Source organism: Cuculus canorus, chromosome Z (genome assembly GCF_017976375.1).
Source record: "Cuculus canorus isolate bCucCan1 chromosome Z, bCucCan1.pri, whole genome shotgun sequence".
NCBI lineage: Eukaryota > Metazoa > Chordata > Aves > Cuculiformes > Cuculidae > Cuculus > Cuculus canorus.
In genome coordinates this window covers 46296333-46322445 of record NC_071441.1, presented here as the reverse complement: position 1 = coordinate 46322445, position 26113 = coordinate 46296333, and the positions used below count along the sequence as shown (strand labels likewise).

Genomic DNA, 26113 nt, shown 5'->3' with positions numbered 1-26113 from the left:
CCAGCTGTCATCTGGTTCCAAAATGGTTGCTGCCTGTCATTCATACTGTCACAGGCTGGGAATAGATGTTTAGATGTTGGATCCAGTTAAATCTCCTAGGAATTTCAGGGAAAGGAGCAAGTGCGGGCATTTCTACTTGTACCGTGATGATTGCACTCTCTCAAAAAAAAAAAAAAAAACCAAAAAAACGAACAACCAGCCAAAAAAACCTGCTAAAAAAACCCTGCCAAACAAAGCAACGCTCACAGCTGTGCTTTGTGGGAGGGAGCTTTGCATGCATTCACTGTGGGTTAAGTTGTAGCTTCAGTCTTTACACTTTGCTCTCAGGAATAATCACTGACATCCTGTAGCTCTACTGTGAAGAAATTACTTAAGTCAAAGGTAATGCCAGTCCCTCCTTACACTTACTTTTTTCTTCCCTGCAAGATATTTGTTGCTTCACTTTCTGACAACAGATTGGTTTTTAAGAGGATATACAGGAGCAAATCTGATCTCTCTGCCTGAATATTGCCACTGTTCTGACACCTCATGGTGTGAGAGGCGTGATTATTGTTAGAAGGGGTGGAACCCACCAGTGAGAAGGGAGCACTCATGGTACTAGTTAATAGTGTTTCTAGAGCTATGGAAAATAGTCAGTACAGGCTCCCTCCTCTGAGACACAGGCAGTACTTTAAGTGCAGTCCTGTGTGCATGGATCTGGAGAGGACTTAAAGCCATGATTTCAGCATAGCTGTGAGGTGTTACTGTGCTTGCAAGCCAAAAGGGAGCATCTTTGTGAATTTAATGGAATAACTTTATGTCTCAGTCAGTTGGCTATGACAGTGGCCGTGGGGAAAATGAATGCATGTATTCTATTTCTTCCATGACAACACTTCTCAGAAGTGCTGTTGCGGGTTGGTACTGCTGTATATGTATTTCCCTGCACTTTTAGTGGGAAAGTAAGTCAGATTGGCCTGTTTTTCTGCAGTTTTATTTGTTGTTCTTGAAACACGTGATGCCTCTGACTCTGTTTAACTATTTTTTTCTGCAGCGCTGGGTAGGTAATCATCATACATCAGAATTTCAAAAAGTCTTTTAATGCTCCTACTGATAATCTCACAGTCTCTGATAATGAGAGTTTCTTGCAAGGGGAGATGCCTGAATCTCATGATGACACTGTTAAATAAATGAAAATCATGTATGCCCGACTCAGTTCTGTGAAATGCATTTTTCTCCCAAGTGTTCCACTGAGGATAGGTCAAAGGCTTTCATCTGCCTTATTAATTTTTAATTTTCTGTGTGTGGTGGTGTTAGTATCTTTGAAGCAAAGTAATAGGATATCATGAATTTAGTGATAAATTGCACCTACATAAGGGAAAAATTGTTGTTCTTCCTAAAGAAGCAACTGGCCATTTTATTTCAGATTTAATTATTTATACCAGGAAACAACAGATCTTCCGACTCAAGTAGTGAATTTTGCTGTCAGCACTGGTAGTAAAAGGAGATTCCTGGAATTCTGTCTTTTGGATTGAAATTGTATTTATCTGTGGTTTCTGGTGCCACAAAGAGCTGTATGGTTACAACTTTGTCTCATACCAGTTGTTTCTAATACTTTTTTTTCCTCAGAGACTTTCCCTTTCTCGCAGGCTGATTTCAGTTGTACTGACATTGTTGGTGGTTCGTTATGGAACAACTGCTATATTTCCAGCATTCTTGATGTCTTACTGAGATGGGTATGGGAATGCTTTCAGACCATCTCATGGTAAAGTAGAACCTATGGCTAAGTCATTTTAGTTTCTGCAGACAGGGATGTACCATCCTCGACAGTCATGGGAAGCACTTTGGTACTGTAGCTGCCAGCTAGTTTCTGAGGGCTGAGGGAGGCAAACAAGAACGGTGATGTTTGTCTCTGTGTCCTTTCAGGACAAGCACAAAACTTCAGTCTTTGCCTCTACTGCATTTCAAAGGATCAAGTTTCAAACTTTCAAAAAACTGCTTTTGTCTTGGGCTTCAGATGGCCTACAGCACATTTGGATAGCTGACCGCTCCATTACAGAGCTTTAGACCGACAGCCTCTCATTTTACTGGTTATAGGTACTTCAGGAAATGTCAAATTATCGAGAGAATAATTGCATTTTATTCAGAGTTGGAAGTCTTAAAATGCGAACCTTTTTTCTGGTGGTAAATATAATGTGTTTTTTTCAGTCAGCTGGTTTTCCACTGATGGGCAATGTAAAACTTAAGAGCCTGAGTTCCATGATCACAAGTCTCATGAATTTAAAAGTGACCTGTCCCACAGCAGCATGTTATGCAGAGCCTAGAAGAAAGAAAAATATTTAATTGTACTGTCAATTCCAAATACTGGAGCAAGGAGGATAAGAAATAATAAATCTTTTAATTTTTGCCAGTATGATAACTCTCTGAAAACAGTGTTTAAAATTAAACAAGCTGCTTTGCACAAGCATAAAATTTTTAAGCTATTTCCTTAAAAATATTCTTGGATGACTCCACTAAATTCATTAGTGTCTCTCAAAGCTAGCTTTCTGTGTTACGAGGTTACTGCAAATCAGCCAATTCCCCAGCTGGCATTAAACAATCCTTCCAGGGTTCAGAGCTGCTGCCTGCACTGCTCCATCCGTTGTGATTTGTCTGCCCAACCAAGAGAGGCTTAGGAACAGAGCCAGCTCACTGGAATGAGTACTGAACAGCAGCAAAAATCTTCGAGTGCACCATTCTTTGTTTCCTTAAAGCAGAATAGAAAGTGCAGCTACTGTTTTCATGCCATTTTCAGTTTCTTTCCTTCCATTTCCAGGGAGGAAGTGGCAGCCTACATGTAATTGTTAATTGGTCAGGGCTATTAATTTGTGCAAAGGAGTATTTGTTTCCAGGTAATGTTGGACTCTGTCAATCCAAACTGGACTGAGTATTAATTAGAAGATGAATTACAATGTTAAAATTGATTTAAAGTGGGATGAAACTGTTCAAACTCCTCTCTCTACACTTTGTAGTTACCGCAATTTGCACTACTAAAGCACAAGCTTCAGAAGCATCATTCTTTTAGGCGGTTCTCCTATTCTCTCTGCCACCTTGTTTATTTGGCTTTGGCTTAGTACAGCCATGTTATTACAGCGATTTATTTCTAGAAGGGAAGCCAGGGAATTTGTACTGTGTCAGCTGAATCCCCTGTGGCTTCTCAGCAGGAGATGCAGAGAAAACCAAGACTGGCTAATGCAGCTCAGAGCTCTGTTACAGTAGCTTCTACCCAGCTTTTTCAGGCAGAAATCCCTTGGCTGTGCCAGAGAGGGTGCTGCCAGAAAGCACAGACTCCTGTGCTACAGTCTCCTACCTGCTGTGCTGGCATGGCAGGCTGGGTGGCAGTGAGGAGGAGAGGTCAGGGTCCAGACATTTGCTCCTTATTAAGGACTATGCATCCGTTTTCAAAGGAGACGTACCACACGTGGCACTCACTTGTTCCTGGCTTTCAGGGCTGTTCTCCTTTTCAGTTTGGCCCTAGAGCAGGGTGACTTAAAGCAGGGGTCCATACTGGGACCAGTGCTGTTTAAAATCTTCATCAATGACATTGACAGCGAGATAGAGTGCACCCTCAGCAAGTTTGCAGGTGACACCAAGCTGAGTGGTGCAGTTGCCACATCGGAAGGATGGGATATCATCCAGAGGACCTGGACAGGCTGGAGAAGTGGGCCTGTGTGAACATCATGGGGTTAACAAGGCCAAATGTAAGGTCCTACACCTGGGTCGGTGCAACCCCTGATTTCAATACAGGATGGGGGATGATGTGATTGAGAGCAGCCCTGCAGAGAAGGAATTGGGGATGCTGATCAATGAGAAGCTCAACATGAGCCGGCAATGTGCGCTCACAGCCCAGAAGGCCGACCACATCCTGGGCTGCATCAAAAGAAGCGTGGTCAGCAGGTCGAGGGAGTGATTCTGCCCCTCTATTCCTCTCTTGTGAGACCTCATCTGGAGTACTGCCTCCAGTTCTGGAATCCTCAACAAAAGAAGGATATGGAACTGTTGGAACAGGTCCAGAGGAGGGCTACAAAGATGAGCAGAGGGCTGGAGCACCTCTGCTACGAGGACAGGCTGAAAGAGTTGGGGTTGTTCAGCCTGGAGAAGAGAAGGCTCAGAGGAGATCTTATAACAACCTTCCAGTACCTGAAGGGGGCTACAAGAGAGCTGAGGAGGGAATGTTTATAAAGGCTTGTAGTGATAGGACAAGGGGGAATGGGTATAAACTGGAGAGGGGCAGATTTAGACTAGACATAAGGAAGAATTCCTTCACCATGAGAGTGGCGAGACACTGGCACAGGTTGCCCAGGGAAGTCATGGATGCCCCATCCCTGGAGGTGTTCAAGGTCAGGTTGGATAAGCCTCGGGCAGCCTGATCTATGGGAGTGTCCCTGCCCATGGCAGGGGAGTTGGAACTAGGTGATCTTTAAGGTCCCTTCCAACCCGAACTGTTCTGTGATTCTATGACCTCCACTGCAGCATTTGGCTACACCTTCCTTTATTGTTGGATATGGAGCTGGGGTTGCTTATAGGGCAAGGCTGGAGGAAGAGCCCTGCTTCGTGTCAGTGTCCTCTGTGAATGGTGGCTTGTCTCCCTGTTTTTGAGGCTTGCCAAGGACCTAGCTTGTGAATTGGTGAATGACAAGCTGGGATACCTAGGAGTGAGGCAAAAATGTGCTCATAACTCTGTGCAAATGTTTATATTCTGTTATTTACACTCTGGAAAACAAATACACCTTGCACCTTGGTTTTTTGATGTAACACTTTCAGTGTCTCCAAGATTTCATAATAGTGCCGGTTACATGCCGGTTTCTGAGGAACAATGCAGAGCTGTGGGAAATTTCTTCTCTTTTGAGCTTCAGTTACATTATTTTAAGCAGTTTTACCACAGTAAGTTGGTTTTTTTGAACACAGTAATGAGGCAGTTGTGGAGTTTGGGCAGTTTTAATTTGGAATAAAAGAAACCAATATTCTTTTTCTGGACAAAGTTCATTAACTGTTCCTTGCTGATGCTTTCATTGAGCAACAAAAACAAAAAAAACAACCCTGAAAGAAAACCAAACAAACCGAAAATCATCTTTACTGAAGTTTTCATTGAACAACATCAACAAACAAAAAAAAAAAACTAAAAGAAAACCAAACAAACAAGAATTAGATAATAAGTAATTGAATGCAGATTAAGGTTTTGTCCTCAGAAGATTATGGGTGAGCTGGCTCTGCAACGTTCAGATGAAGAAATTGCTTTATTTCCTTTTACAGTTATGAAAATACAGCGTTGATTCTGTTGGGCTAGAAATGATCTGTCTAGATGGTGATGGCAAAGGTGAGAGTGTCTGAGAACACTCTCAGCTGATCCCTAGTGCTCATGATCAGCAATGGTACTGATGTTATCAGAGAAAACCTCTGCCCTCTCAGGCAAGCTTGGGTCAGGGTCATGGCTGTAGATCACAGCAGAAATACTGTGTCCTGGAGAAGGTGCCAAGGCAGACCTCAGTGACTGCTTGCCTCCTAAGGTGTCTTCTCTCAACATGAGTGTTGCTTACTGTTTACTGCCCAGGTTTGACTATGGAATCTGCTGTGCACTGTCAGCGTTTGTAGGTAACAGGTAGGATAGCAGATGAATAACCTTCAGTGCCTAACTATGAGGGAGAGCTAAGGAATAAGGAACTAAGCAGATTAAGTGAAAGTCAATATGAGCCATATTGTCAGTGCGGACTGTGGGGAGGATAGAGACAGACTGTTCAAAGCACAAGAGGCATCCCTGCAATGAACAGAAGCTTCAAGAAAGGAAAGTTATTAAATATTAGAGAAAATCATTTTACAATTATAGTAGTCAAACATTAAAACAGTTCCCCCCTCAAGGCTGTGGGATCTGTATTCTTGAAGACATTCATAACACAACTGCTCGAGGCTGTAGTATCTGCTGGACCTGCTTTGACCAGGGGTTGGACTGAAAACCTCTGGGGCTCTTTCCCAGCTAAGTCACTGTGTGATTCTGTGCCTCTGCGTTTTCTAATGCTAGTGAATTTTTTTTCTGCTATTTAACTAATGGCAGATGAATGGAGCCATGAGCTCCCATGTAGAGTCTGAGGAATGTCGCTTAGGTGAAAGGCTGCTGTGAAAAGGTCACCTTTTGGTGTGCTGCTTTTCACAGGGAGACTTGTGTGGAGTCATTTTGAAACTGGCTAATTGGGGTTGAGAGCCTCATAACCCTCATCTGCTTATATTCTCTGGTATTGAGCAGTCCACATATAGCTTGTCTCACAGCCAATGCCTTCCTTGTATCTGTTCCTCCCCTTGGCTGCTATTTGAATGATGCAGATTTGATTAAGATGGTTCTTTCTATTTGTGACATTAAAAATGCAGCCACACACATTCTTTTAGAGGATATAGGAGATGTCATACAGCTTGCTGAATCCTGCCCAGAATGGAGAGTGATGATGTCCTGAGAACCTGGTTCAGTTGTGTTTGCTGCCAGAGATTTTTGTGTGAAATAGCACATCTCTGGATACAGTTTCTATGTCTTAACAAGGACTGACTGTGTCACAAAGATGCTGTTAAACAAGCTGAATGATTTAAAAGCTCCCAGAAATCAGGGTAGTGTAAACTTAATGCATAGAAAAGACAGACAGATCATGTCTGTACTCACATAATTCTTCCTAGGATAGGATTTCTATCAGCTTGCTGTGATTGGAAGTGCCATCAGTTGTACTTTTTTTGTGGAAAGCAAGAGGATGTTATTTCTAAGGGAGACTTTAGGCAGTCCCAGGCTGTGGTCACAACTATGCTTCCTGCATCTCTTCTGTGCACCCTGGCTGACGTGTCTCCGTCTTTATCCATGTGGAATTGTAGCTGAAATTGAAAACTCTGGCAGCAGTCCTCAGCTTTGCTAGAGGATTTAAATTGAAGTACAAGGCCGATGTCCTGAATGAGAGAAACTACTAAAAGAAACAAAAGTCTTCAAGCTGCACCCTTCCTTGTCTGTCAGCACCAACAATAGTTACTTTTCTAAAATGTCACTCTTCAAGGCTGCCCCCACACTCAATTCCTGCAGGAGTGCTGCTCCAGGATACCACTTTTCTGCAATCTCCTTATTATAACCCAGATTCATTTCTGGAGGGTTATTTTAGTTTATCATTAATGTGGAGATATAGCTCTTCTTTATGTTTTCCTTTTAGAAGGTAGTTGTGCAAAGAGTCATTTGCCAAGGGGACTGTGAGCTTACCAGAAGGCTGGGGAAAAAATTTAAAGAAAGGATAAACATTCCATGTTCATTTAAAAGTAGTAGTTACGGGTTTTTTTGATTAAATTGATAATTAAATTAACAAACTGCTGGTAATCAGCACAGGATTGTAGGGATTACTGAATTCCACAGAAGAAAGATGACTGCTGGGTGGGTATTTCTAAATCATACTAGTGCTTCGGGGCATCATCATATTATTTTTACCTGACAGTAATATGAAAAGGAATGTGAGGAAGAACGCCCAAGCAACATAACCTCAGTGTATCTGAGCTGCTGTTGCAGTCAGGAATTCAAGAACAAAATCACATCCAGTGGCACTACTTATGCTTCCCTACTGCCTGCATCACCTCAGACTGTAGATCGCCCGTGCTTTCAATCGCCATCCTCCAGTGCAAAATCCTTGCCATTTCTACTATCTAATTAAAACAGGATGCTACAGCAGTTCTTTAATCTTGCATTGTTTTCCGAAACCCAAATAAGTAGCTTGCTTGCTGTTTTCTTTTTACACCCGTATCTGTGTATCTATATTTAGATTTCAGATTTAGAACTGAGTTGTGCCTGTTCCTGAGGTGCTGATTCTATTCTGGCAGAAGCTAAGGTACTTAACAGTATCAGTGACTTATTTTGGGAGGGCAGCTGGACAATTTGGCTGGATGCAGACCCTGCTCATCGAGAATTATTGGGTTTTAAATCATGAGAATCAGCAGAGTTACTTGATTTCAGAAGTGCCTGGAGAAAAAAAAAATCAGTCCTTTGTGGAGCTGTTCAGACCACATTCAATTTTGCAGAGCTAGATTAACTATCAGAACTACATACTCGGGCCCCCACTGACGCTTTAGAGAACACCGACGCTCACTTCCTATGGCCCACATTAAAAATACAAGGAAACAAAATCCTCATATTCAGGCAAATAAATTCAGTGCCAGAGATGGCACCAGAAGAATAGTCTAGTTATGTTGAATCATCTTACATCACTTCACAGATATAGCATTATTACTATACACCTAAATGCTGTATTAAACCAAAGGCACCGTTTACTTAAAAAAATCACATTTCGATCTGTTGTACTATAGTAAAACCTGGGATAACTCTGCTTAAATCAGTGGAATGGGATTGAACAGATTCGTTGCCTGGCAAAATTTACTCCTAAATCTAATCTATCCATGTGGGAGTTGCTAGGAGTATGCCAGACAGCTGCATTTATGGAAAATATTCAGTTAAATACTGATGCAAAGGAACTTAAAAAATTGAAGTATTGTTAGGGCAGACTATTAATACTTTTTATACCTAAGTCTCTCTTATTTGAAAAGTTTATGTTTTTTAAATTCCACTAAGCCGTGCATTCACAGTGTAACGTTTCCTCGTGTTGTGAAATGTTTCTCAGTGTGTACATTTAGCCACATGCGGATGGAGAGCCAAAGCATTAATTCAAACTTCTGAACATTATCATAATTCAAATAATAAATTATTTTAAACAGAGCATCACTTCTAAACTGCTTTAGTGCAGATGGTCTTTTTTCTTAATTCCCAGCCCCATAGTCAGTGAGCTGAACTTATTGAACTGCTTGCCAATTCTGTTAAGAGCCGATGAAGTGAAACAGGATAAAGGCAATATTTCACTGCAGCTCCCATGCATCAGCTCCCGCCCCCAGATGCCGTTATCGACATACATTTTACAACTCCACATCTCTCACCATCAGCAGTTAGAATTATAAAGAGATTGAACATACTTGTCTTAAATGTCAGTAATCAATAAGGATGCTCATCTGGCTTAATAAGGATAAATTGTTGCCCTTGAAGCAACATACCATTCCAGCAGTCAAAGTGAACTAAGGCTGCTTTCTTGATATTTATACTAATGCTGTGTGTCTGTGTGCATGTGTGTGCACACAGTTTTATTATGCATTTTTCTGACCATTCCCTAACACTGTAGATTCTTCCTGTGTGTCTTATGATACTGTATTAAATTACTTCTTTTCAGTGTTCCGCTTTTAAAAGCTCATTTCTTCCACTTCAGACTGGCAATTTTTTTTATAAAGAGTTTCATTACAAACTCGGTCTTTCTAAAAAGCTCCCGCTTTCCTCTTCTGAAGCCTGCTGACAAAACGTAATAGGCGGGATTTTCAGAAGTGCTTGCTGTTAGTGGACGATCACTCTAAGGCTTGTGATCAAATTCTGTCTAGCTTTAGCTAGGGCAGATAGACCTCTGTGCAACAGACAAATTAATTCTGATTGCTTAGGATATACTGATCCGACTCCTATGGGAAGCAGTTATAATTTTTATAGAAAGCACAAATGTTCCATTCACAAAAGAGGAAGTAATCCATAAGCACAGCTAGCATCAAGATCAACGGATCCCTGGAGGCGTCAGTCTTGATGTTTTAATAAATACAACAGGACATTTAGTAAATAAAACAAGCCAGGATTCATCCTCTGGCCCTCAGACTAGCTAGCATGTGCAATCTGTGTCCAAACGTCTAAACTCCTCTTGTAAATAGCAGTGGCTGCATGCAGCTTTCTTCCTGGGACTTGTCCCTGGCATTTTTTGAGAGAGTGTTGTCACCCAGCCAGGCTATGGCAAGGACCATGCTAGCAATGTAACTGTATGGATGACTGGCCATGCTGCATGCATACCCTGACACCGTTTACTTCATTAGTACCAATACAATTTATTTGCCCAGAATTTTCACTGACCTTGCCAAAAGTTTTATGACTTCAGATCAATTTCCACTGCAAGGATGTCCATCATCTAGTTTTCTTTTCAAAGCTGGCAGGAGCTCTGTAACATATCTGGCAGACTTGGATGAATAGAAGTGTGAGAAGGTGTGGTGGCTGCATGAAGCATCTAATATTGCTGAGGCTTGCTGGTAAAATGCTGGAGTGGAAGTCTGCAGCATTACCTTCCACTTCCCCAGATGTCTAGAAGACTTCTGTCCATGAAGTATATACTGTCAGCAAATTTTAAATGCTAAAAAGCAGGACATGACAAATTCCATGCCTGTCTCAATGAAAATAGAAGCTTCTGTTATCCGCAGTATTTGTAAAGCTCTGTTTGCCCCCTGTATCCCAGGAGTAGTATAAGACGACCTAATATTTGCTGTGTCTTGCCACTGAGGGCAAGAATGACAGATCCTTTTCTTGGCTGGGAGCTCGATCTGTGTCAGTTCATCTCAAATGAATAAGTGCAGCCTTGCTGTGGAAGTGCAATGTCCCAAAGACACATTGCCATGTAATCGCTTCTGTGGGCTGGAACCTAACATCCATGTTTTAATGTCTGCTCATGTAATTTTTAACCTTCCATTTCTTTCCTTTTCCTGGCAGATTTTTATTGGTGAGATATCCATGTATTTCATAAAGTCAACGCGAGAAACCCTAATTATTCAAGAGAAAACTATTTTGACTGGAGAGTGCTGTTACCTGAACCCACTGCTTCGAAGAATAATACGTTTTATAGGTAAGCATTCTGAGCACTGCAAATTTAGTCCCTGTTTGCACTAAAAAAGAATGAAACATCCTAATAATGTACACCACAAAATTAATTAGCTGTGAAATCTTTGCAGGTGTCTTCCACTTTAGAGGGATAGTCCCTCTCGGGATTTGTAAGGTAATGTTCAAAATGTGCCATATCATGCTCTCTGCAGCTGGTTTATATCTTAGTCTGCTGAGCTTAATGCTTCTTCTGGACCCTTGAAGAAAGGTTATGCCAATCAAATCATTATATGACCAATGCCATCATTGCTATTCTGTGTAAGCTACCCATTTTACTTACAAATCGGTCTTCACCAGCCCATCTCTTTGGCATTTTTCTTTTCAGCTCTAATTTTAACATCCATAGCTCTGCCATATAACATTCAGCTGAGCACAGTGTAAAAAGTCCAAAGCCCACTTCAAAATAACTTTTTTATTTTTATAGTATTTGGCTTTTGTCAGAGCTTTCATTGAGTTAATGACTAAGAAATGAATGAAGAAGTTCTATCGCTAAACCATTTGGAGGTTGCTTTATGGTGCTTGCAAATCACTGTGCCTTTTTCACATTGCTGATTAGTGGAAAAAAAATGCCTACAAGACCTTACTGAGGGAACCATCCCATAGGTCTTTTGGAGGAGAAGGAGGAACAGCGTTGCGCCTTGCAGTTCCACTGTGACACTGACAGAGAATCTGGTTTTCCTCTGAAGGCTTCCCAATTTACAGCTATTTGAGGCTGCCCAAACCACACCACACAGTGTTTAGAGATAAGGAGGGCTTGTTACTCAGTTCCTACTTCCTTGTAGAAGCAGAGTAAGAAAAAGGCAGCTCTGAACTGCACATGCAAGAGGCTCTAGTTTCTCTCTTTCTTACTTGTTCATGAGAAGTCCTGAGTATGTGCATGGGCTGGGTTGGGATGTCATGTCTGGCTGGTAGAATGGGCCAGTGGTAAATATGTCTCCCAATTGACCAAGAGGGTCTTTACCCACAGATCATCACAGCACTTCACTCCTTGTATACTTTCAGAGATTATGTATCCTTACACTGCATCTTACACAGAGCCAGGACTGAAGTCATGGTCTGAGTTAAAAGACGCAACGGAACAAAAACATGAAAATATCTGGATCCCTGTCAGTGCTGAATTGTTGAGCTTTATTTGGAAGCAAAACGTGTGCTGTGACTGTGACAAGGGTTATGTTGCTTCCACGGCATGGCCCTGGCTGCAGCAGGGATATTCACTCAAAGTGTGGAGTTGAAAGTCTTCTCCTGTGCTAAGGTTTTCATCATCAGCAAATATGTGCTGCAAAGGAGAAAGAGCTGTGGTTTTCTTTCTTCCTCTCCTCCCTCTGTGCCTCCTGCTATATGCAGGACAGTTAGGAATTGGGGTGTTTTTTATCTTCTCCCACAATGGAGGTGGAGACAAACCACCTGTGGTTCATTACTCAGGCCTGGCCTGTCTGCTGCTCATCAAAACAAAAGACAGGAATGTAGTTAAAAGTGAAATACCCTTGAACTTCAGATAACCTCTAGGATGCACTGATGGATAATGAACAGCCATTAATAGAGAAGCAAGGTATTGGAGTCCACTGCACCACTCAAGACTCTTTGACTGTTGCAGCACATTCAGCATGTTGCAAAATCCTGATCAAACACTCTCCCTGTGGGAGCTGTACTAACAGAGCTTAGTCCACAGAGGTTAAGCACTTACTCTATGTTGGTTTTTATAGTTAGCTTTCTTCTTAAACATTCATGCTACTGTTTCTTTTCTGGTGGAAGAGAAGGGGTAGTGATGATGTAGAGGACTCTCAGAGAGTAGTAGGATATGAACACTGCTAGAGAAATCAATCTTGTCTTTGCAGCTGTATTTGTTTTCCTGAGAGAAATAAAGTTAATGTTGGTAGAAGAGTTTGTTGAAAAGTGGTGGATATAGTTTATGAAAGGAACTAAAAGTAATCACAGGTTTTTCGTTGACATTCCACCTGCATTTTGAAAACAGGACATGGATTGCACAGCTGTCGCCAGTGCGGGATGATCAGGGAAATTAGCTCTATACTACTGATACTCCAAAAGAGGCTACCTGGATGCTTGGCTCTGAAAAGACTACCAGATTGCTTATACATGGATTTCCCTGTGTGCATCTTCTCCTGCTAAACGTGAGGGCCATAAGTTACAGAGTTGGTTAACTAGGTCGTCTTCCAAGATACCCTAACAAGCAATCTGGATTGTTGTAAGGAAGTTTGCTATCAGTTTAGTGTTGGTACAAATTCATTGGAATATCCACACCTAATAATCCATTTTGGCCCAGTTGTGTAAGCAGGAGTCTTCAGCGAGTACCTCCAAAAAGTAGTAATTGAATTCCTTTGAATATTGCCTTATAAGTTCTTACAGTTGGTATTCTCATCTTCAAAAGGATGAGAAAAATCTTTCCACTGTGTCTAGGTGCTAATGTGTCAGGAAAAGTGAATGCTGCTTCCTGACCCTGCAGTGCACATCATGGAAATCTTTTGAGGATTGCTGTTGTCAAATTTTAGAAACACAAACAGGCTTTTAGTCCCTCCTTGACTCTGTAACTAGAATTACTGGCAAGAGATGGGGTTTTAAGAATAGTAGCCTAACAGAAAGGTATAGATACTTCATTGAACATTCACTTAAATTTAGTATAGAAAGAGAAGCAAAAATGGAAACTCCAGACTAGCTTTTGGTGGCATGAAAGATAAGCATACTTGTAATTTTATCTCCATGGAATCTTTTATCCCCATGGAATCATTTTATCCCCATGGGATCACGGGACATGATCCTTCGAGACAAGGGAGCAGAACAGAGCTGGAAAATATTTAAGAAAGTTTTCCATAAAGTGCAAGACCACTCAGTCCCCATATGTAGAAAATCAGGCAGGAAAGGGAAAAGACCGGCATGGCTGAGTTGAGACCTGCTGGTTAAACTGAAAAAGAAGAGGGAACTGCACAGGCAGTGCAAGCAGAGACAGGGAACCTGGGACGTGTATAGAGATGCTGCCTTGTTCTGTAGGGATGGGATCAGGAAAGTCAAGGCGCCGCTGGAGCTGAACTTGGCAAGGGAAATAAAAACTAACAAGAAGGGCTTTTACAGGTACATCAGTCAAAAGAAGAAGGTCAAAGGTAACATACCCCCACTGATGCTTGGAAATGGGGATCATGTATCAACAGACGAGGAGAAGGCTGAGGTGCTTAACAACCTTTTTGCCTCAGTTTTCACTGATAACCAACCACTCTCCTTACCCCTCCTGGGTCATGGGACAGGAAGATGGTGATCAGGGGGTAAACCCCCTCCCACAGTAGAGGAGGATCAGGTTCGCAACCACGTGAGGAACCTGAACATATATAAGTCTATGGGACCTGATGAGATGCATCTCAGAGTCATGAGAGAATTGGCTGATGTGGTTGCCAAGCCACTCTCCATGATATTTGAAAAGTCATGGCAGTCAGGAGAAGTCCCTGGTGACTGGAAGAAGGGCAACATTGTGCCCATTTTTAAAAAGAGTAGAAAAGACACCTTGGGAACTGCCAACCTGTCATCCTCAACTCTGTGCCTGGGAAAATCATGGAACAGATCCTCCCAGAAGCTGTGCTAAAGCACATGGAGGACATGGAGGTGATTAATGGCAGCCAGTGTGGCTTCTCCAGGGCAAATCCTGTATGACCAACTTAGTGGCCTTCTATGATGGGGTAACCGCAGCAGTGGACACATGTAGACTGACAAATGTGATCTATCTAGACTTCTGTAAAGCCTTTGACATGGTCCCCCACAACATCCTTCTCTCTAAATTGGAGCGATATGGATTTGATGGATGGATGGTAAGGTAGGGTGGATGAGAAACTGGCTGGATGGTCGTATTCAAAGAGTAGTGGCCAATGGCTCAAAGTCCAGATGGACATCTGTGATGAGTGATGTCCCTCAGGGGTCTGTACTGGGACCGGTGCTGCTTAATATCTTCATCAACGACATTGACAGCAAGATCGAGGGCATGCTCAGCAAGTTTGCAGATGACACCAAGCTGAGTGGCGTAGTTGCCACACCAGAAGGACGAGATATCATCCAGAGGGACCTGGACAGGCTGGAGTGAATGGTTTCTGTCAAGGATTTAGTCTCTTTATATAGAGCTGTTATCATGCCCCCAGAATAATGGTTTCAGACCTCCCTGACTCAGTTTTATAGGGTGAGTAACATGTGTATTGTCTTGCATTTCATTACATTACGTTTCTAAACAGTGTGATTAAGTTGTATACTTGCAAAGCCCTGATAACGTGCAAGTAGCCTCTCAGCAGTTCACATACTTAGAAATGCAATATTCTTCATGAATTTATTACCAGTGACTTTTACTTTGGAGCTACATAATTTGCAGTTAACAAATGGCACAGATCAGCTTCTGCCGACAGCTTAATTTAAAGCATGGTGACACCTCACAGTAGGCAGCTAAATAATGAAATTAGGGCTTTATTTCAGCAAATTAAGGCTTTAGTTCAGCAAATAAAGGTTTACAAGATTTATACACACATTGAGCTTATTGTAATAGGATAGATATATCCCAGAGCTCTGATGTCAATCCCCTAGGCAGCTGCAGGACATAATTTGCCTGACCTTATCATTCTGTCTGCCTTGGATCTGAAGTTCACTGTGAAACAATGTACATTCTGTTATTAACTAGCTGCCTTTCAGCTGCCTCTAACCTGAACTGCTGCAACAGCTTGTACTAACATAGATCTCCCTTCTTATCACTGAGTAAGGTTCATGATAAACAGATCGTTGTGTTGGGGACAAATCAAACCTTACTGTTCCCTTTTATGACAGGCTCTGAGCTGACTTTTGTCCAGATAAAAGTTGGTAGTTGTGAAGCAGTAAGAAAGAAATCCTGTGAGTCCATGGGGAGAGTACTTTTGCACCGGGAACTTAATTTCTTCTCGCATGCTCAGACCATATGTCTTCCTTCTTAACACCCTCAGGGAACAGTATCCAGGCAGGACACTCACAGGTGAAGCAGGCAGACACAAGAGCCAATAGATGCCCAGAGCAGTGGGCTTCTTGGTATCTTCACTGGGAGAATCCTGGGATCAGATAATGAGTGTTCAGTAGAAGCTTGCTGTTGAGCCTGTTCATGATGCCATGGCAACAGACAATAAATTTCCCTGCAACCTCCATCTCTCCAGTTGTAAAATAGATTAATGTTACATGTCTTTAACAACACCCTTTAAGATATAATGATGAAAGGTGGTTTAGCAGAGTCTGAGTCACAGGACTATAAATGTATGGCTTTATTGGATGCACTGGACCACTGAAGCAAAACCTTCAGGGACTGGCTGAGGATCAGCATTTCCATAGAGCCATAAGTCCTTCTAGAGACTCCCTCCAATGAAACTCTAATCTTCTTTAAAAAAACATAATAGTGGGAGATGAGTGAGGGAAGTGTGAGTGTGCATGTGTAATATGAACATTTTCCGAGCGAATTAGGTTGAATGTGACAAATTCAGACAATAGACTGGGAACTGGGAGGAGAGAGGAGTGCTTAATTAAATGAACTTGACAGAACACACTACAATATGTTACCCAAGAGCACAGCTTCTGATGTCTCGTGAGCCCTTCAATGCATTGTTTCTTTTTTCAGTTTACTTAAGAGTTGTATATTTTTTCTCTAATAAAGCCTTCTGAATCCTTATTCTTATTTCCATCCGCTGGCTTCTCACTTCTGTCTTCTGGATGTGTTTACAACTGCTATTTTACAACTCCTTGGTGGGTCTTGCTGGGTTGTTCTGGTGGGGTTTTTTGGTGTTTCGTTTTTCTCATATTTTTTATTTTTGTCGAATCAGTGGCTTTTTAAATATCTGTAATAGTGAGGGTTCCCATGCATTCAACAAGCATCTGCAGTCACTTGATGTTAGAGAGGGTCAGGATGAAAGAAGGGAGAGCTTCAGCTTGAATTGCAGGGAGAAGATGGGCTTGTACTGAGGTTACAGTGAGTGAGAAAATCTGGTTTCTTCTTCTGGGCTTTGTGCTTGGAGGACTTCTTAGCAGCAGTTTAGGGAGAGGTATAAGTAGAGAAATTAAAATTGGAGCATTCAAAATTGAAGCTGCTGAAGGTTTAGATTCTTCTGCCAAGGCAAGTGTTACTTCAGGTGAGATGAAGCTGGAAAGATTTAAGGTTCATGTTGTCTCTCCTCTGCATTTTTGAACAGGACTTTCCTTGTTTATTCCTTTTTTTCATTTGCACATTTAGTTTGTCTGTCTTTGTCATTGAAGATAAAGATATGTTTAATCTGATCTTTAGTTCCCCCTACTTGAACACTGGGGCAACTAAAGAGAGTAGCAGGCAGTATATCCTACCCTCTGTCTCTGGCCTAAATTGGCCTCTCTCCCAACTACAGTCTGCTTACTGGTTTGCCTTCTAGCCTTTGCTTTCTGGCTGCTTCTGACACACAGAAACATACCTGAGAGCCAGAACAGAGTCAAAAGTCAAAACCTTTCCAGCTATAATTTCTGCTGCTTCTTTAAGGTCTCTTTGGGCAGCCAGACTGTGACATGTGTGGTTGAAGAGAAAGAGTGACATTATGTAAACGAAATTAACCTCTGTCCATCCTTTGTGCTAGTAACCAACTGTAGAGGCTTGTAGGTCTTCTGCCCCTGTGTCTTGCATTGTTTACAGATTTTCTTAGCATATGCCAAGTTCTGTACTAAAGTTCACTCTCAGGTTTTCTAGGGTGGAATATGAGATAAAATGCTTGCTTCTTAGCAGGATGATATCACTTCCTATTACATCTGAGCATCAAAGTCTGGAAGAGGTACCTGTTATCCTATTCTCTCTCTGTGCCATTGTATCACAGTCTTCAGCTGTATGGCCCTGAAGAGCTAGAGCTAGTTGCCCTTCCTGTGAAGCCTTTCAGCAGTAATTTGTCTGTCTCTAAAAACCTGGCAATCATGTCACTGCATTCTCATGCTCTGGTCAGTTAGCTTAGCTGCTGCAGGTCATTGAACAAATCCATTGAACAGATGGATTCCTGAGGTACAAAAACCATCAGGGGACTCTCCACTACTACCCAGGCTCATTGGTGTTACAGCCTTTAAATCAATTACAGCCAACCCTGTGTCAAAGTCTCCAGAGAGTAAATTATGTGTAATCAGGCTACAAGGGTTAAATTCCTGCTAGCTGAATTCATTGCTGTGCATAGCTATGATTTTCATAAGGCACAGTTTGGCAGAACTGCAAGAAGGGAATTACAGTGATCAATATGCATCACAGTCAGAGCATGATAAAGGTTTCAACCTCTTTCTGCTGCTCTGCAGAATACTGCAGCCCTCAGCAGTTGAATCTAGAGCAGCACTTTCGGTGCTACCAAATACTAAGAAAATGCATGTGTTAAAACCTCTTAATTTTTTTTGAGAAAAACACTGGAGCATCTTTGTACCTAAACACTGCCTGGAATAACTTTGAGAAGCCCATGAGCTTTTTCTGAAACACCTCAATTCTTGACTTGTACTTATGAAATGAAGACCATGGGCCCGATTGCAGTATTTGCATGACTGTTATATGTCCTCTAAGATCTCCAGAGGTCGAGGTAATAATCTTCACTGCATTTCCTGTGATTTGCGCAGCGCATCATAAAGATGGATTTAAAGCGAAACTTTAAAGCAAAAAAAAATTAAGAATTTGGCCAAACAGTTGTATATTAATCAAGATTCAACCCTGCCATAACTTACTGTTTCATCTGGCTAAAATGATTTCTAGTGCCTTTCTCATTTGAACTTGCTTGTGCACTGCCTAATGTAGATGAGGAGTTCGTACCAGCTGTGAAAAAAATACAGGTTTAAAATACTAGCAGAGGGATAAAAGAAATACAAGAGTAGTGATAGTGCTCTTTCCGTTTCCCTTTTAAACACAGATAATTTGCAGGATAAATTTGGGGACTGCCATACCAGTAAAAATACAGGGGCCAGTCCTGCAGTCTAGAACCAGAGGAAGGCTACCACCTACTGGCTTTTTAAATCTATGATCATGCATCAATTAATTAATAATAATAATAAACTCATATAACAAATAGTAATAAACTCAGTCCCCAAAGTCATCTTCTCTATGGTAGGGCCCCTTCCTGACTTCGGGGTAGTGCTGTGAGGACAAAGCACTGTGCACTCTTGAAGCTGCTCCAGGCTGCTACCCATGGAGAGGGATCTTGCCATCAGTACTTCAGTGAGGGATTTGTATTACAGCACAGCTGTACCAGTCATGCCACACCGTCTCTGTGAGTGGCACTGGCAAGTCCCACTTGATGATTCTACAATTAATCCATTTTTAATTGTAGGATTTACTTTACATTCCTGCCTATACAAGTGTCCTGTGTGTAGATGGGCCCTGAAAGTTTAGAAGGACCTAACTCAGTCAACTGTAGCCCTGCTGCTTTCCATTAGCTCCATAATGAGTGACAATATCTGCAGAACAATCCTTAATTCTTGTTAATTTAATGTAAAGCATTTTCTGCTGCATTATTGCAGCAGATATTTTTTGTTTCTCAGACTATAGCAGTCTTCGCTTTTTCTTTTTTTAACTCAACACAGATAAGCAGTGAAGTCGTTAAAGCCTTGGTGGTGCCAGCTCTTAAAATTTTATGACAACTCTCCTAATATGTTTTCCTTGGATCTCCAGCTCTTGGTCATATTTAAATACATAGCAACCTCAGCTAATTTGCCATTTAAAAGACATGCACTTACAGAGCTAATGGAGGAAGAAAGCAAAAATAAGACCCTCAACATTCCCACCTAAAAGTAAATATTTATTTGTTCTAAATTTTTGTGACATTTTAATCTACCTTTGTGATGGGAAAGGGGAAAAAGAAGCCAATTTAGTCTTTCAGAACATTTGGGTTTAGCATTTCTGAAAGCTTGTTCTTCTGCTTCTTTGCTGTGTAGACTATACATGAAAGTAGAAGTTCCTCATATATGTTCATAGCAGCTGTAGCAGGTATTGGTAATACTCATGAGGAGTCAGTGGAGGATGTGACAACTGCAGTATTGAGCAAGCAATGCTCCATAACCCTGGAAATGTTGCTGGGTTCAAGTGAATGCTTTCTGCTATAGCATTTGTGTGTATGTGCTCCAAGTGGCATGAGCTGAACGTCTTCCAGAGCAAAGCACTAGGATGTTTGCCACATGATGAGCCAAATATTACTAGATCAGGATCTTAATTTTTCAACATCAGGATGGTGAATAGTCAAAATCTGAAAGGAACTTGACCTGAGATGTTCCTGTTAAGATAACTGCAGTATTGTTTCTCAGCACTACACTGTTCTTTCAGGTTCAAAGCCATTATATTTTTTGGCTCAGATGTGGCAAAAATGCGTAAACATTTTAAATCACTTGGATGCATGACACTTGTCTGCAGGCTGTGAGCTTTTGTCATGGTGGAAACTTTATAGATGTAGTATAGGTGCAGAGTTTTCAGTGAAATATATAGTTCATGGTTCTGTTCAGAGCTTGAATCACAAAAGTGCTTGGGCACATGCTTACTGTTTTCAGTCTGATTTTGAGTCCTTCTGGGGTTGCTGAGTTAAGCACCTGTCAGAGTTAAAGCATGTGGTCTTCTGCATCATGCCTTTAATGCAGGACTCTGCAGGGTTTGTTCCCTCACCTCTCATTATATCTCTTCCTTTCAGGTACCAAAATTTTTTTAAACTTGTTTGGGTAATTATTACTTTTAATCTTTCCTCACAGGAGTGTTTGCATTTGGACTTTTTGCCACTGACATATTTGTAAACGCTGGCCAGGTTGTGACTGGGAACTTGACTCCCTACTTCCTGACTGTATGTAAACCCAACTACACTGGAAATGACTGTCGGGCCCACCACCAGTTCATAAACAATGGCAACATCTGCACTGGAGATGTGGAGGTGATTGAAAAGGCAAGAAGATCTTTTCCATCCAAACATGCTGCTTTGAGCATTTACTCAGCTTTATATGCCACGGTGAGTGCCAGTGATGTGTGCTGACTTGTACAAAGTACTCGTACAGAATTATGTGCAATTGAATGGGGTCATTTTCTTACAATGGGTTTTTGAAACAAAAGAGGGTTGGTTTGGGGATGGCTTTCTTCTTTATCTGTAGGGGGAGATCCCTTTCTCTCTCTGTTTTACCAATCCTAGTATAACCAAATCAAATGCTTATTGCTTTTGAGGCACTGTGCGATGTCAAGGCATGAGATCCTAATCTTGGCTTTGCTGCTTTCTCAGAGGCCCTTGTGTCTGCATTCAGCCTATTTGTCTCCCTGCCCCTTTCTAATGAACATCAAAATTAACTTGATGCTTAAACAGCTCCTGGATCACTACTAATTCTTTTGTTCACATGCCATGGGTTGTTGAACTTCTAAAATGTAAATGGTGCCATTTCAGTGTGAGACTGAACTAGGCTGGTTTTTGCTGTCCTTGTTTAGGACCTGAATTCCCTGGTCAAAAAACGTTGTAATAAAAGTCATGGCTAGAATTTTGCTGTTATTATGGAGCAGTGGACCCCGACATCTTGACAAGATGATACAGCTATATTGTCAGGAAGAAAATCATCTCTTTTTAAAGTCTGGTGAAACAGATGGGCAGGTCCTTTGTGTTCTCTGGCTAAAGTTTCTGTTATGTTTGAAAATTGACGCAAGAAACTTATGTAGTAGAAAATTTTCATGGTTTTGCCATTAAGATCCAAGGACTTAACCTGATTTCTGATCTCAAAACGGCATAAGTAGGTCTTTTTTTCCCGTGATAGCTTGACTGAAATGAGTGGCAGAGTCTGTCTGTAAGTCACCAGGATTTGTGAAAAGCCTTGAACTTATTAATGCCAGAGTATTTACTGAACTACCCTGATCTTGGTGGCAGATTAATAAAACACAACACTATTACTATAAAATGAAGAGGCTACCTACTGCTGTTTCAATATCCATCAGTTTGCACTGAAAGTTGCTTGAATAAAGGCAGAGATATAAATTGGTAACTCCTTTGATAAGGATTTGTTGGGAAGTGTTTGGAAAGCCCATAACATTTTGCATGCATTACTTCTGAGCAATAAGCAACCATATGTGAAACACAGTTCCCAATAAACTCAGCAGTATTGTAGCAGCTGTCTTAATAATGTTAAAGTCTTAGATGGAAACTCCAGTATCAGGCTCAGTCCTGGTTCTGCCCTTAATTAGTTACATCTTTTTGTGGACTTTCCCTGCCCAGCCTCCCTTGCTTCCCAAGAAGGCAAGTTTTATACAAACAGGCTGATTTCTACCAGTGAAGGGGACTCATGCTTTTTCTTCCTGAGCTCAAGTTTCCAGTAGTTCAGCATTTCTGAGCCCTACTCTTTCAAGAGTACCTGTGATGGGTCTCCACTTCTCTCTGCACAGAAGGGCCAGCTAGGGCATGGAGTTATTTCTGAGCCACGAGGCTATAAAAGTCTTCCCTTAATGCATTTCAGCCTACAGTCCAATTTTAGCCCAGTTCTCTGCCTGAAGACATCCTCTAGCACTGAAGGTGGCGTCGCTTGTCTTTTCTCTGCCTGTCAGCTGGGATTAACGTGAACATTACACAAGGAATGCAGTGTTCAAATCTAGCTTTGCTTAATAATTGTGCTGTGCAAAATTTTTTGAGAAATGTCTTCCTTATTCTGATATGCACAGTAAAGTGTGCTGCTGAACGAAAAACACAGGGTATTTGACTAGTAATAGCTGTATTTTGCATAAAGCTGAAGATTTGAGCCGTGGTGCAAGATAAATAAAATGAGTTGAACATGAAAATGCAGGAGAATGGAATCAGCACAGACATTGTCTTTCATCATATGAATTTCTTTTGAGATATGAGTCTCCTCCCATCACTGAACCTCGAGTATCATCTGCAGATGTCTCTATACTGATTTATTCATTAGTAACAGTGAATTGCTCTCACTGTGACTGGTTTGATCTTATGTTTACTTTTCTTTTTTTTGTGATATAGGTTTTCTATTTAATCAATCAGGCTTTTTCTTGTAACCTGCCAAACAAGCTGAGGAGAACCCAAAGCATCATTTTTGGGATCTCTGCAGGCAAAGATGCGTAAAGTAGGGGAAAGAGAAAACATCTAGCAGCCTTGACTTCCATAGTTACACAAAAATAGAATGACATCTAATGAAGTCTCACAGAAGTATGGCAGGAAGAGATGGCAGTCACTGTGTGTAGTACATGCTGCTGTGCAGGTAGAAACACATGCTTCTATGTATATTTTCTAATGGAAAATAATAGGCTAAAAATGCTTCTTATTCATTAAAATTTCTGGCAAAGTTCAAAAAACAGATGATATGCTGCATATGGGTATCCCAGTTACATCATCTTTAAGCAATTGTTATTTTCAGCACTTCTCAGAAAGGTCATGGAAGAGTCAATGCCAAGGGCATCTAACAGAACCAGGAAAATTAAAGTATTTCACCAGCAAAACTTTTGGACTTTTAGAAATAAGGTAGATATCCTTACTGATCTCCAGTTTAATTCTGGATTGAAAGCAAGGAGAATTTTTTACAGACACAACTAGGTCTATATGGTTGAAAAATATAACTGATCACTCACATCGACTGTTTAGTATTGGGTTTAGGATTCTTCAGCTAAGCTCTTGCCTAGCAGTATCCACAAGTAATGTTTCTTGTCACCGCCATCTGTCTATAAGAATCCACCACATCACGCTGGATCATACCTGGCATCTGTTATTTACACCTGAATGTGTTACTTCTTGACTAGATTAGAGTCATACAATATGCCTGGACATGAAACTTCCAAGATCTGGGGAATTCTGAATAGCTGAGCACTGCAGCAAATGCCTTCCGCAACCCAGGTCACTGTGACCACACCAACAATTTCTTCCTTTGCTGAATTAACACCAACCAGACTAATCAATGAAATTCAATCAGCTGCACTGAGCACCTAAGAGACTGCATCATATTGTGCAATATGCATCATTGTCAAAGGCTCTGATTCTCTCTTACTGTAGAAATCTTTATAGTAAAGAAAAAGATTGACTGTAAAGTTTGCCAAATACACAGATTTCCAGTATTGATATGAAATTGTGAACTTTCCAAGGAATAAGCTATTGCAGGTCTTTCCACTTTCTGATGAAAGGATAAGACAGACTTCTTCCACACTGCCCTTCTCATTATAGAAATAACATATATTCTGAATATATATATAAGCATGTATTTGCATATATATATGTGTGTGTGTATTTTAAACTTGCAAACAAAACAGCCTCTTTGACTGTCTATGCTTTTGTCTGTCTGAAAAACATGGAAGAAGTATTACATACAGGATAAATGCTACTATCACACATTGCACATTGCTAAATACACTGCTTGAGTGTACTGATAAGAGCACAGCAAGGAAGCTCAATAGATAATCTATGTAGTTAAATCATATGTAGTTTATTTTTTTAAAAAAATTATTCTATTTTCTTCACATCTTTTTATATTCTTTACCTTGTGCCCTCTCCCACCCATCAAATAACTGGTTTTAACATTTAGAAATGAGTAAATAAATTTATCCTATAAATAGCATTGTGGGAAATTTTCAAAAACATATGCTGCATGTGGGAAATCAAATCTAAGTGACTTTCACTGAGATTTTGGGCTCTCACACAAGGCTTTGAAAGTGTGCTCTAAAGGAAATGGTAAACAGATTGTGAGAATGTTAAAAATTATCTTAGCTTTGGGGACCATGACAACAAAGTTCAAACTGCAGCAGCTGGGAAGTCTGACTAGAATGGAGAAGTTCTCCCAGTTATTTATAAGCTCAATGTGTGATTTATGGATGAACTGGAGCATACCTTCTGGAAAAACAGTTTGTCTTGGTTTAAACCTTCCTCATAAGGATTTCACAGATTTCCCTTGGCAATCTGTTCACATGGTTAATTATCCTCACTGCTAAAAATGTCCTTACAACAAGTTTACATTTTCCTGCTGAGATGCTGATACTTCAAATACATTAGATACTTCCTATCTTTATTAAGGAGAACTCTCTCAGGTGGGTAACTCAAAGAGCCACCTTCATCTCATGCTTGTGAGAAAACAAGCACATGTGGATTGTTGGCTGTAGCCAAGGTTTGCAGCTGTCAGACCACACTGGTACTTTAAAGAGGTGATGATTTTCCTCTGGAGGCTGTAAACCTCAGTAATGCTTTGGTGGGGAACAGGAAAGCAGTCTGGCTCCCTATTGCTCGTTTGAATTGATTTCTCCTAGAAGAAATGCATAGCGTGAAAGGATGAGTGGTAATTATTCAGTCAGTGGCACTTCACTTAAATGGTATTTTTTTCCTATGGTTTCCAAAGAAGAACCTTAAAGTGAATTTTGGCCATAGTCAGGTGCAGCTCAGCCTATCTGCAAAAAACTGGAGCAAGATTGCCGCCTAGTGCTCAATTGCCTGCTGTCAGTTCATGTGCTGCATTCAGATATTAGGTAGGAAAAACAAAGCAAGCAGGTACCTCCCATGTAGCTTAGTCCCATTCACTAATACACACCATATTATTCCAGATCATATACTAAATTCACCTTTAAGTGATGTGCTCCGAAGCACGTTTAAGGGCAGAAGACTCACTTCTGCAGGTAGAGATCTGGCAAACTCAGCTGTTAGAAGTCTAGTACTACAGTTTCTTGGCAGGTGAAGGTACGATTTTGCCAGGCTGCAGGCCCAAAGGCAGTCAGATCTGCCTTCCCCTGGGTAGTTTCTCTGGCCTGTCCGTTTCAAACAGTGGTTGCTGCATCCCTTCCCTTCTCCTAGAGTTAGGTATTGAAATGAGTTTAGGGCTAACATTTTTAACAGCAGCCTGTGAGGAGTAACCAGCTGTAAGGACATTTGATGACCTGATCAGGCAGAAGGGAAAAGAAAGATGGACAGGGAGAAATACAGAGTAAAAATATGCATAATACAGCAAAATAAAGGAATATATGAAAGGCAATGAACAGAATGACTTTGAGAATGAATGTATTTCTGGGGTTTGATTCCAAAACTGTGTACCAGCCCATAGTGAGCTCTGTATATCCAGCTCATAAAGAAAGGGACAGGCATTAAAATACAGTAAAATGATTGTCCGTGTTTGCCAGAGTTTGCATGGAGTGCAAAGCAAGCTGTGCTGGTAGTTACAGTTGGAAGCACTAAGCCTCTGCAGACTTCAGCAAAGGCACAGAAAAATCCCTAGGCAGCTTCACCCCAGTCAAGCCAACTAGTCTTTTCCAGTGGCCAGCAGTGTGAGCCAGCATGGTATGCCTGGCTGCTGCAGCAGCAGCAAAGGAGAACAGCTCTCGGGTCTCCATCATAGTTGAGAGTCCTGTTCTGATTTCAGTGACACCCATGGCCATGTGATCAGCAGTGCCCTTCCCAAAATATGAAGGGATCCCAGAGA

The 26113-nt window shown here is 41.2% G+C and overlaps 1 protein-coding gene across 4 annotated transcripts in view; it reads left to right on the top strand.

Moving 5' to 3' along the window:
• Positions 1-26113, top strand: part of PLPPR1 (phospholipid phosphatase related 1) — a 126978-nt gene that overhangs the window by 94500 nt on the left and 6365 nt on the right. For all 4 annotated transcript variants that reach the window (XM_054054423.1, XM_054054425.1, XM_054054422.1 and 1 more), the window contains exons 4-5: positions 10574-10706; positions 20447-20697. In XM_054054423.1, the coding sequence (XP_053910398.1) occupies positions 10574-10706; positions 20447-20697 (384 nt within the window). The remainder of the gene's footprint in view (positions 1-10573; positions 10707-20446; positions 20698-26113) is intronic.